At 43.0% G+C, this 12,800-nt stretch overlaps 1 protein-coding gene across 1 annotated transcript in view; it reads left to right on the top strand.

Annotated features, from left to right (window-relative positions):
• The window catches only part of LOC139735184 (probable E3 ubiquitin-protein ligase HECTD4), a 108,295-nt gene that overhangs the window by 86,151 nt on the left and 9,344 nt on the right, over positions 1-12,800 (top strand). The window contains exons 42-54 of the mRNA XM_071645944.1: positions 305-466; positions 1,008-1,162; positions 1,701-1,974; positions 2,594-2,858; positions 3,344-3,613; positions 4,068-4,339; positions 5,135-5,301; positions 6,025-6,496; positions 7,439-7,566; positions 8,144-10,221; positions 10,630-10,732; positions 11,477-11,710; positions 12,260-12,450. Of these exons, the coding sequence (XP_071502045.1) occupies positions 305-466; positions 1,008-1,162; positions 1,701-1,974; positions 2,594-2,858; positions 3,344-3,613; positions 4,068-4,339; positions 5,135-5,301; positions 6,025-6,496; positions 7,439-7,566; positions 8,144-10,221; positions 10,630-10,732; positions 11,477-11,710; positions 12,260-12,450 (4,771 nt within the window). The remainder of the gene's footprint in view (positions 1-304; positions 467-1,007; positions 1,163-1,700; positions 1,975-2,593; positions 2,859-3,343; positions 3,614-4,067; positions 4,340-5,134; positions 5,302-6,024; positions 6,497-7,438; positions 7,567-8,143; positions 10,222-10,629; positions 10,733-11,476; positions 11,711-12,259; positions 12,451-12,800) is intronic.

The following is a 12,800-nucleotide window of genomic DNA, read 5'->3' as shown; positions in this document are numbered from 1 at the left end:
AGCTTTCACATAAATACGAGCTCATGCTGCATTATTTGTTGAGTAATGATGATATGAATGATAATGATGATGATAGGTTTGTTACTTTTACAGAAACATGATCATCATAGTGAAATTACGAAAGATATTGTAATACTTTCTTAGACCTACTATGACAGAGGTTATGATGAATTTGGTAGACGATGCAGTATATGCTTTTCTTTCCCTCAATGAAGAGTTCACTCACTTGAGCACTACCTGTGACCATATCATTATATCAAGATTTTTATGCCAATTTGACATTGCAATTTCCATTGCGTTACAGTTGCAGGATATGACCTTTGACCCTGCTAGAGCCTATCCACCATCGAAGGCTTGTCTCTTTTCTCGATGCATGTCCTGTCTCACCTTCCTGGGTGACCCCACGACCTCTGGAGGACTGCCAGCAGGGGTCATGTGCTATGCCTCTCAGCCAGTTCCAAGTCAGGTGAGAAACAAACCACCAGACAGGATTCAAGACGGGATTGTAGACAGACAGATAGACATTGGACTAAATGTAACCCATGGACTTGATAAAAGTTCATGGTTATAGACATACAAACATATAACCACACTGTGGGACAAACCCATTTGACAGATGGGGTGCCAACTCTGCTATGAACCTTGTAATGGATTTCTTACACATAGTTCGAGGATTCCTCACAGGGATTTATTGGCGACATGTGTTTGTTTAAATTTTACTGTACTACAATATGTGCTGTATTCTTGCCACACATTAGCTCTGTCAACACATTGCACATTTCAAATGGTTTAGACAGGATAGGCCTGAGCAGATTTGTTTCACATGTGTTGCCAGTGTGAAAATCAGAATAGAATTAGCACTATTTATACTTGGTACACATCTTGAGCGGAGGCTGCACCCCTTTGCTTCTTAACTAGTTTATGTGTTTATGCAAACAGCAAGTTATCCCTTACAAGTCAAAGGAATATCAATCGCATGTACACCTACATGTACTTCCCTTCCCAAGGCGCCCTCATTCTACTGGGAGCTAGAAATCTGTTCGTATGGTGATGCTGCCGAAGACTCGGGACCCAATGTATCGATGGGTTTGGCCCCGCCCGCCCAAAAGAGGGAAGGAACTAGCAATTGGACCAATCCGATTGGAACTGTGCTGTTCCCAGTGTAAGTCCAACCTTCTTTTCTTTTTTTTTTAATGAGATTCATGTTTGTCAGCCTTATACATAGTGACAGGACCTAGAGTGGGGTATTACTATAGACAGGATGTTTTATGTATGCAACACAGAACTATTGGCTTCACATACATCTTTCAAGTAGATCGTAGTATGGAATACTTAGGGTTACTTTAATTCAGTTCAATTTAACCAAGGGAGCTTTTCATTGGTTAGCAGGTAACAGGGCATTCAAATATGGTTCTGAAGAATTTTTCATACGTTTTATAGTGCTCTTCTGGTTTGGTGTGTAATGATAAGTTTTTAGTATAGACCGAATATTCCAGTGGTTTTGTATATTTTGAATAATGTGCACATACAGGTATATCTCTGATTCTCTGAAAGATTTTATTCAGTGCTTAAAGCCAAGAGAGATTTTGAATGCAGTAATGCCATGGGGCAAGTTTTGTCAAGCCAAATTTGTAGTATTTCATTGTAGGATGTTCTGAATGTTTGTTTCATCACCTTTCTTTCTTGCCCGAATGCTGTAGGAGTGGACATGCCATACACTACAGTGGGGCCAGCCTGCTTCGCTGGAAGAGCGTCCGCCTTGACATAGTTCTCAAAGTCGGAGACACCATTGGGATGGGCTGGCAGCGCAACGAAGACACATCATCGTCAGTGGCAGCGGCCAGTGGCGGGGAGGGCGTTCTGGGTCAGCCAGCCATGGGGCACGTCTTCATGACCCTCAATGGCCACAAATTTGCCCCTACACTGGAGGAGGTCAGCAGTGGACTCTGGCCGGTGGTCCATGTCCAGAAGAAGGTATCCTGTAATGGGTTGGTGATGGTGTGCCTCCGGGTGATTTGTGTGATCCTCATGTTGATTGCAAAGATGATGATAATGATGTTTAATGTACAAATGATGTTCATGGAGATGTGATTGTTTGGGAACTAATGATAAAGTTGATTAATTTGCAATTGTTAAGATAATCGAGAAGTTGGTGCAAATAATTATTGTAATGCGTTAGTGACACTAGCGAGGTGTGGCAGTACATTTGTAGCTTTGGGTGTGATATTTCATTAGATGCAGTGTTGATGATGAAAGTGCTGTTGATTGTGGCTACTATGATGATGGTGTTGATGTTGATAGAGATGTAATGAATGTAACAATTTTGTGGATGACAAAAAAGAATAAAACTTTCACCTAGCGTTTCACTTGTCTGTCTGCATCTTTCCATATTCATTGATTGCACAATATAAATGTGAAACCCGTTGAACACAAGTCCCAAGTATACTCGGGTAAGTGTCTATGGGAAATGCGTGTTGTAGCAAAATTAGCCCGTCCTCAACAGGTTAAGGGGAACTTTCTATTAACAGAATCCAGTCACAGACTTTAATACATGTCCCCCCCCCCCCCCCCATGGTGTTATTGTGCTTTCCAGAACACCCAGGTCAGAGCCAACTTTGGCAGCCGACCCTTTGCCTACGTGGACGGCCACTGTCACCACACAGCGGCCATGGAATCCTCTGACTCCATGGAGGAGATTACAGCAAACTTTGGCGCCCTTCCCTTCCATGGGGACTTCGACAGCGACAGCGACCACGAGAGCCTGCCCCCGGAGACCCCCACCGCCCAGGCATCCGCCACGCTCACTGCAGATGCTGGGATCAATTTCAAATTAGCAACTCCACAAAAGATAAGAAAAGGTAAACTATAGAATAGGATTCACCGGTTTAGAACACTGCCATGGAAGAGTTCTGCCAATTAATTGGCATGAAATTTATTATGAGGATAGAATTTCCACATGTACGTCAAAAACAATCATCAATATGATGAATTTGCTGTTCAACTCTATTTTGTTTTGCGGATTATTGCAATCATCTTCGTAGTAACATACATGCCATATATTTTGGGAGTCTAATTTTTCTGAATCGGGACTTTCTCACAATTTTGCAAGTAGTTTAAGTTATGATCGTGGAGTACAGCAGTGGACAGACAAATGTATGCATGTACGATGCATTCATGCTGGGCTCAGAGTTAATATTTTTTTGCATGTTTTGAAATTCTCGAAAAGCATCCGAGTCGCAAAATTACTGAAAATAAGATGCAAAATATATGACATATACAGTAGTAAGTTCACACACTGTTAAAGACCAAGCTTTTTCTTTGTTATCTCATTTCCCTCTGCCAGAATATGATATTGCGGAGTCACAGCACTACAGTCTGCCCGGTGCCTATGCTGACTTCACTACAACGGGCCTCTCCCAACACCAGGGGGCGCCCTCTGCCACGGCAGATGATTCCGACGATGATGACCGAGATGGGGAAGGGCAGCAGGACCACGTGGCGCTCCTCGTCAGGGCCTGGGAGCTCAAAGTCTTCCCCGTCATCCGGCGGAGGTTTAGGAATGAAGCGGAGCGAAGGTCGGGCTTGGAGCAAATCAAAGGAGCCTTGCAGCTGGGTAAGTCTTCTTTTAGTCTTTCTTCGAAGCTGTCTCTGTCTTCACAAAATTTCATCAGATTTGTATGTAGTGTTATATCAGCAGTAAGATTATATTGTCCATCACTTGAAGGTGATATAGCTATTCCCTAATTTTTCTTCCTTTTTTTTGGGGGGGGGGGAGGGGGGGGGGGACACATGTAAGTGCATATAATTAATTGGATCAAAGCAACAGAATGATTTGACAAGTGATCTTTGGTCCTTTGAAGATCAGAAATACTTAGCAGCATAGTAGTACTGTTCACAAACAGACGTGATAACTATTTTTTCATATTGTGTGCATCTCTGTTAATATTAAAGTCTCTTCATTTTGCCCTTTTCCCCATTAGAAAAGCAACACTAGACATAGTACATTACCAATGAAGGTTATTGCATGAAGACTCCGTCAATCTTAAAAACTCTTTGAATGGCTGTAGGCATGACAGACATTGCACGGCAGACTGTAGAGTTCCTGTACGAGGAGAACGGTGGAATCCCGCGCGACCTGCACCTGCCGACGATCGACGACGTCAAGGTGGAGGCAGCGCGCTTCACAATCGACAAGGTGCGCAAGGGCACCACTGTGCTGATCCGCCCCCTGGGAGAAGAGAGCACCGGTGCTGCTGGAGGCACTCTGGTGCCCAAGTACGCCATTCGTAGCATGCTGAAGACCCTGGGCCTGGCTGGTGTTGTTCTTGATGTCGATTCGGTGAGTGGTGAAGCACTAGTTAATTACCACAACATGTGTTGCTGAACCACTACTAGTAGTAGTACATGTAGTAGTAGTAGTAGTAGTAGTAGTAGTAGTAGTAGTAGTAGTAGTAGTAGTAGTAGTAGTAGTAGTAGTAGTAGTAGTAGTAGTAGTAGTAGTAGTAGTAGTAGTAGTAGTAGTAGTAGTAGCAGCAGCAGCAGCAGCAGCAGCAGCAGCAGCAGCAGCAGCAGCAGTAGTAGCAGCAGCAGCAGTAGTAGTAGTAGCAGCAGTAGTAGTAGTAATGGTGTTGTTGTTACTATTGTTATTGTAATTTATTATTATCATTATGATGATAATTGTTATAATTATTATTGTTATCATTATCATGATTATTGTTATTAGTATTATTATTATTATCATCATCATCATTACTATTATTATTATTATCATTATCATCATTACTATCATTATCAATATTATCATTATTTTTTTTCTTGTTATCATCAACATCATCATCTTCATTATCATCATCGTTATTATCATCATCGTTGATGTACTTGTATTACGTTGTGTAGTACGTATGTCAGACAATCTGCCTCTTTTCTGTAGATACTGGTGTACATTTGTTTGCTGTGTGTAAATATGGAATGTCAGCAAGAAGCAGTAGCCACATTCATTCCTCCCTGTTCAAACAATCTTATGTAGGAGGAGACTGTTCTCTATTGCACCAAAGAAAAAAAGAAAACTCACAAAAATATGATGTATAGTAACCAGGATAAACAAAATATGATAACCTGATGAATCTCACTGCAGCAACACGAGCTGGTCCAGGTTGAGTCCTACCTGAAGAGCGAGGGCGTCCTAGTGCGCTACTGGTATCCGCTCGACATGCTGGAGCGCCCCCAGGGTGGAATGCGGCGAGCCAGCAGCTCACTGACAGGAACGACGTCCATTGACATCTCAAACATTCAGTTGCACAGGTTCGTTACCACAGGTGCCATGGTTACCCTAGCTTTGTATTTATGTAATTATCCAGACTACTGGAAATAAAGAAACTTGCATGGGGATACATGTACATGCCTAAATTAGAGGCAGACATTAATAGAATGTTCCATTCTTTTAAGGGAGTGAAAAAACTTGTAGTTTGAATTTTTGAATTGGCATATTTGTCACTGGTAAGCATGAGATAAGTATCGAAAATGATTTGTATCAGAGTTCAATGAAAAAATAATAATTAAGTGTACATCAAAACTGTCCAGACAATAGAAAGCATGAAGTATTCACATCTGTAGTTGATTATTTTCATCTTGAACTTAGCACAAGGCACAACCATGGCAAGAAAGGATATCAGTGAAGCATTCTTTTCCTTGTCTATTCCCATAAGCAGACTTTTGGTAGTTGGAGAATTTTGTGTAAGTGCCATGCCTGTAAAAGGTTTTACAAAAGATGCTTTCCCTGTTTGCTCTGTATTCTAAACTAAGATGGGTTTTACTTTTATGGTGTGTGTGCATTCATGTGCAAGGTGTGTCATTAATGCCACAAGGCAGAAAACTACAGAAGGATGCAGCAATTGAACATTTAAGCATTACGTCACTGATGCATGATGCCATATAATTAGTTTCCACGATGGTTGTGAATGACTTTCATGAATAGCAGGGCATACAAAACTCAAAGTTTGATTTTGTTCAATTTTTTGTTGACAGAGAGTTACTGCAGCGAGAGTCGTCTCTGGCCAGCCTGTACTGCCGCACAGCTCTCACCAAGTTCCTCTCCCACTGCCAGAGTCCTGAGGTCATCGAAGCCATTCCTTGCTCCTTGGCCCTGTCTCCCGCTCAGCAACCCTCTTCCTCTTCCTCCGCCTCCTCTTCCTCCACCTCCCAAGCTACAGCCGGTGGTGGCACCAGACAGCACATTTCTCACCTCCAGCTCCTGTCCAACCAACTCTTGGCAGCCTCGCAGCAGAACGGCCGCCTGCGGGACCCCTCCCTCCTGACCTCCCGTGGGGTGGGGCGCTGTCTGTCGCCCCTCCTGACTCGCAGCCTGACAGCTGTCTTCTACGGGGCCAAGGCGTGGCCTCACCTGAAGCGGGAGCTGGCCATCTCCATAGCTACGGCGACCCAACAAGGGGAGCGCCACCTGCTGGAACTGACCAATCACATATGTGGAATATTTCAGGTACTGCCCACAGGAATATCCATAATGCCATCAATTACGTACTAGGCTTTAGATTTCTAGTGGGTATTTCTCATGCATTTAAAGGATATATCGTCACTGGGGCAACAAGACCTTGTAACTACAAAATATCAAATGTTCAGGAGAGCCAAAAAACATGGTGGCCAAAGCACTGTGGCGAATGGGATAGCCTTTCTTTTGACATGCTGTGGTGGCTTCATTTTTGGAGCAAGACGCTGGTATTTGGACAGGACATCACTTAACCCATTATTTGACCATTAATCAAAAAAACTCATTTTCACCAAAATTGCAGATACAAGGTCTTGTCACCCCAGCGACGATATGGCTTATTACTAAATCTGATATTGTTTTGACCTCTGTATGCCATTAATCTGTTCTTGTGTTGTTAGAGTGGATTATGCTTCAGATTTAAGAAAGTATGACATGAAATCTGTGTCAGTCAAGTGATATGGAACATTTTTGTTACATTTCTGGAAAGATATCTGTCTGTTCTTCTTTGAATATTTTTTTTTCTCTTTTTTTAAGTAGTATATTGGGTTGTTTTGTTTTTGTGTTTTGTTTTTGTTTTGTTTTTGTTTGGTTTGGTTGTTGTTGGCTTTTTTTTGGGGGGGGGGGGGTGGGTGAATGTAAATAGAGGAACAGTTATCAGTGATCAGCTGCTGGGTGTCTGAGAAACAATATCCTATTGTATCTGTTACCATGCTGTGATACTTTCCTGACATGTGACCTCATCCATTATGTGTCTTTATATCAATGACAAATGCACCAAAATACACGTGTATGTGCTGGATTCCCATCTTTATGCTGTACTTGTAGGATATCTGAGAATATTGTACGAGGAAAGTGACAATTTACTAGATGTTGCTTTCATTCTTATTTTTCATTTCAGTAATTTGTTAATTTCTGCATTCTCAATATGCACAGGATCCTACAACCTCCTTTGATGTAGAGTCAATCACAATAGGCGATAAGATCAACAGCAGTTACATCTTCAAGAATGCTGTCAGCCTTGTCATCAGCTGCAAGAGAGACCCCAGCTCTTCACACAGAGAGTAAGTTCAGAAAAGTTGATGTGATTGAACTTTAAACTGGGGGGGGGGGGGGGGGTGTTTCACAAAGAATTTAAGTCAATCTTGAAAGTACAGATCAGCTTTGAATCATGGTATGCTGGGTTTGTTTTCAATGGTATTCCACCTTTCTCGTGGAAATGAAAAATATGGAGACTTTTTTTCATGCAGCCATTGATATACAAAATGAATTAAAGTATGGTGTACAAAGGAGTTTGTAAATTTTGACAATTTGAAATTTATTTCGAAAATATTGAATAAAACTAATTAGGGAAACAGTGGTATGCCATAATTTTAAGTTGACTGTAACTTTAAGGAGTTTATATAGTTATAGTTTACTTTATATAGTTCATCCTTCCGACTAGTGAATATTGTAGGCTTTGTGTCTTTCAGCACAATGTAAAAATGTAAGATCATTTAATGTTTAGTTTCACGAGACATTAAATGATAAATGACAACAATTAGTCAGAGGATGATACTAATTTTGGGAAGTAAGAATGGAAAACATAGTGGATCTAAAGCAAAGATCAATAACTTATTGAACTGTTTGGGGTTTTTTCAGGTCTTCATTATACCAAGCTCCCTGGGCAAGAGTAAGCAGCTACAGCATGGGACAAAGGGTCAGAAAGTCTGGCAGTGTCGCTCCCCTAGAGGTGGTCAGCTACCCCGCTGACACCACTGGCAATACATCGGGAGGGTTGACCACTCCGTCGTCCCAGGTCATTGACCCTTACCCTTCGGTGGTCATGCCCTGCAACAAGATCCATGTGAAAGCCGGTGTCTCTCCTGCCCCAAAGTATATCCTCTGCATCCATGGACTGCCGGCAGAGTTTCCTCTTGCAGTCGCCTTTGTTGAATGCTTGATCGGTTGCCATCAGGAAGTGGGTGATCAAAAGGTCAAAGGTCATGCTGATGTCATCTTGACACCTGTGGCAGAACCCAAGGGGGAAAGAGAGGAAATTCTGAAGAAACAAATGAAAATCAACACCACAGTGTATGTGCGAGTGCTGGAACTACTTTGTGGGTACCTAAGTAAGGCTGATGTCCCTGCCATAGTCAAAGAGCGCTTGTTCTTGATCATGGCACAGATTCTCAGGCTCATCCGGAAGGCAGATGATGCAGATGGTGCCAGTGCCTCTCCCATTACCTTGATCCCACAGAATGTGCTGATGGAGCTTCGGCGGTTCCGGAGTGAAATCAGTCGGCTCTTTGACGAGGAGGCTCTGCTGGCTGTCATAGGGAGTGGCTCTGTGACTCCCGGGCAGCACACATCCTACTTCCAGGCCCTGATGGAAGTGTGCCTAGCTGTCTTTGAGATGGATCAGCTGCAGGTGGCCCCCCTCTCTGGATCATCCTCAATCTCAGTGACGGTAACCTTGCCCCCACCCAGGCCAGCATCAATGGTGAGCCCCAAGCAGCTGGTGCGTTCCAGCCCTCAAGTCACCTCCAGGAAGAGGAGACCCAAGATGAAACGTGCAGCGCAGCAGAAGAGGACTCCCCACAACAGCGAGAGTGACAGTGGTGAGGCATCCTCCAATGGAGCCAGCCAACCGGAGGACATGCTTTGGTTCCACCGGGCCTCGACACTCAACCTCATTCTCCGACACCTTGACAGCCAAGATCCACAGGGAGAGTCAGCCATGAAGACAGCCATCAAGGATGCACATCAAAGTCTGATGACACCCATTGCTCACACCAGGTTGATGATCATCTCAGGGCTGCCTCCCAATATGGAGGAACCTGCTGCACGCAGAGCAATCTTCAAGGCTTGCAATCAGGCAGGCGGACTCTTCCAGGATGAGCTTTGGATACCAGTTCAGGAAGAGGTGAAGCCCCCAACAGCAATTGATGATGACTCAAAGGAAGGAGGACCAGAACCATGCCAACAAGTTGAAGTGTCAACCCCTCCAGAGACAAACTCTGCAGAGCATGCTCCCCGAGAAACGCAGGAGACGCTAGACTCTGCCATGGGCAATGACAGGCCCCAAGGGACTTCAGACACCCAGGCCAGACCATCGCCATCTGACAACAAAGGTGCTACTCCATCTCCAGATGGTGACTCTGAGCCTAGTGATGACAGTGATGCAACCGATGGTGCTGGTAAGAAACACTTTGTTCAAGGATATGCCGTCCTGGAGGTGCGCAGCAAAGCAAAAGTGGAGGATGTTGAACATGCCCTCCTCAACAGCCGCATTCTGGATGAATCTGTAGCGTTTGACAATGGCTCCATGATGAGTGTCACCGGGGAAGATCTCCTCACGATTGCAACGGTCACACCATCCCTTCTGACTGAACCCTCCGAGATGGAGGCCCTGGTAGGGTACCTTCGTCACAAACTCCTCCGGCAGGAAAACTCGGAGCATCTATCCCTCAGCCAGGAAACCTCCTCTTCCTTGGAAGAGATCTTCAACAGCTGTGTCAGGTGTTTGCATTTCAAGCAGAAGGCAAGCATTGACTCTGATGCTGCCCACCCAGAGGTCCGTTTGTCCAAGGATCAGGTGCTTTCTAGTTGTCCAGGCAACCTCCTGAGGGAATTTTTCAGCGCTATTCATCCCGCCAAGTTGACTGTCGATGAGTTTGTCGGTGACATCATTCAGAAGTATGGTGTGCCACTACCGGAGGTCAAGGAAAAGAAGCCAGGTATGAACTTGACAACAGAAAGCAAGGTCAAGTCTTATTTAGAAATATCACAAATACAATCAGGTAGCACATAAACTTGATATGATTTCTCTAAAGTTTTGCAATGTTAGCACTATTAATGTTAAAGCCTTAAAGTGTCCAGTGGTACATTTACTTAATGTAATTTGTCATAGTAGGTATACACTGCAGTAATGTTAGAAATATCCCTGTGTACACATGTAACTCATCTCAGTAGGTATAGTAAGTTACGTTACATGGCATATGACATGTTATGTTAATGCAAAACATATTTTGTCAGTATGATGTATACAGAAGAGTACAGTGTCTTCATAGCAGCTTACATAGTAATGTCATGTATGAGATTGCTCCAGTTCTTGTTCATTATTTTTCTTCTGTTTCTATTTAAAGCGACAAAACCAGGCAAGGAGCACGGCAAGGGCTCTGGCAGGCGGCCAAGCAAGACAATGACCAAAGAGAGATACTCATCAGAGCTGTCCTCAGGCAAGGTCAAGTGAGTACTGAAGAAAGAAGAACAAGAAGAACCTGACATACTGACTGAAAGAATGAGATTGAGCAAGCCCTTTTGGAAAAGTTACTTTGTGCAAGGACTACTGGTTAACCATTTTCCCACATGAGAATGAAAAGAGCTCTTACTTGATGAAATGGTTGTAGACTCACAAATACCACTGTTTGGAGTTTATTCACAACTAGAGACATCTGTTTTTGTATAAAGATACAAACAAACCAAGAACTAGAAAAATGCTTCAGGTGCAGCTCCTAACAACAAGGGCAGCCAACATGAAGTTTGCACTTTGTTACAGCATATGACTGACATCGATGGTGCATTTCGGTGGGTCAAAAAAAATCTCCAGAACGCAGTGACGTAGGAGTGCAATTATGCAAAAGTACTGTGAAGGCTCTCAACCTTTCATGCATAGAGGTGACCATGTAATGGTCAAAGTCAGTTACGAGAGTTCCAGAAAATAAAGTTTATCTGCTTGACATAAGATGCAGTGGTCCAATAACTTCAGGAGAACTTTACACTCCAAAGCCTTTTTTTTCACCCTGATGCTTTGTTTAGTACTGGTTGCCCCATTAGCCTGGCTTCCCAGTCCACATTATATTTTGCATCATGATGATACTAAATACTTGTTAAAAGTGATGAGTGTTTTCTGTTGTGCTGAGCATTTTAGAATGTTACACGTTTGTGATTTTTATCAATGAAAAGTGTGATTGTGGATTTGTTCCTCTTCAGGCTGTCATCAGCTGCAGACAAGAAATCCAAGAGCGCCGAAAAGAAGACCAGCCATCGTGACATGAGCATGAAGGAGAAGGCACTGCTGGCAGAGACTGGTATCAAGGGAGGAGAGATCAAGAAGGGCCTCAGCCTACATGGATTACTACGTCTGGGACTGGACAAGGCCAATGAGGATGTCTGCATGCTGTGGCGGGGGCTCTTAGGGGCTGGCTTTGATCTCCACTTTGCAAGGTTTGTTTTTGACATTGTTTCCTTCATTTGAATGCTCAGTGGCATCTGTGTTCCAGTATTAACAACTCACATCCTTGAATGATCCATTTATTTGTATTTTGGACAGTTTTGTAGACTGAAATTAGCAGTGGTCCATAATAGATTCTTGTAAAATGGATGAATAGCATTGTAGTGATTCTTCTTTTGTCCTCTTCATAGATGTGAATGTCATCTTAAATATGCATTTATGCTTTGCCTTGCATTAACTTTATATTATGGTATAGGGCTCTTTGTCTACATGGAGGAAGTGTGGTGAAAGATAAAAAGCTTGTGAATGTATGAACTGACTAAACATGACTTTTTTGATATTTTCCATTAGAATGAAGATATGTGAAAGATGTTAGCATCTATTTTCAAAATTGATATTTATGCCCTGCTAATCATGTGCATGTTCACTATTGTGTTATAAATACAAGATTTATGTAACAGAAGAACAGGAAAGTGCTAAGATTCACCTGAAATGTGAAGAAACTATAATGGAACAAAGTTGTTTTGCATGACTGATCTCAGAACCAGGCATGAAGACCCAAACAAGGCCGTAGCCTCCCAGCAGTCTTGGACCAGTCAACAGGACCAGGCCCTGGTCCACTACACCAATGAGCTGTGCCTCAAACTGGCCATCACGCCCGCCAGACTCCACCCCCATGAGATAGTCCTTTCACAGGCAGACCTGACCCGCTCGCAGTTCAGCTGTCTCTCCGGTGAGCAGGAAGATCAGTTTTACTTGTCAATTTGAGCTCTTTTACAATATCATCGTTTTTGTGTCTTCTTTTTATTCATAAGGATCCTATTTTCACATCTTCCTCTTTGCTTGCATGTGTCATGAGTTTTAGTGGGTCATCATAATGTGTATATCTTGGTAGTCCCACATCATGAATTCATATTAAAAGAGTTATGGAGCTATTTGAACAGGGTATTTGTATGCCCTTTTCTTAAAGTAGTTTATGTGAGCTGAATGATCTTAAATGTGTGCATGTCTCTAGCATTTCTCACACAAAAAAATATTTGTCGCCTCATATACGAGCCTTATCATTTTGAATTTTAGATTGTT

Source organism: Diadema antillarum, unplaced genomic scaffold (assembly GCF_040938485.1).
Source record: "Diadema antillarum isolate AM-2024a unplaced genomic scaffold, OU_Dant_1.0 seq00000565_RagTag, whole genome shotgun sequence".
In the NCBI taxonomy this organism is placed as follows: Eukaryota; Metazoa; Echinodermata; class Echinoidea; order Diadematoida; family Diadematidae; genus Diadema; species Diadema antillarum.
Note: the sequence above shows the minus strand (reverse complement) of the source record. Positions and strands in the feature narration are given on the sequence as shown.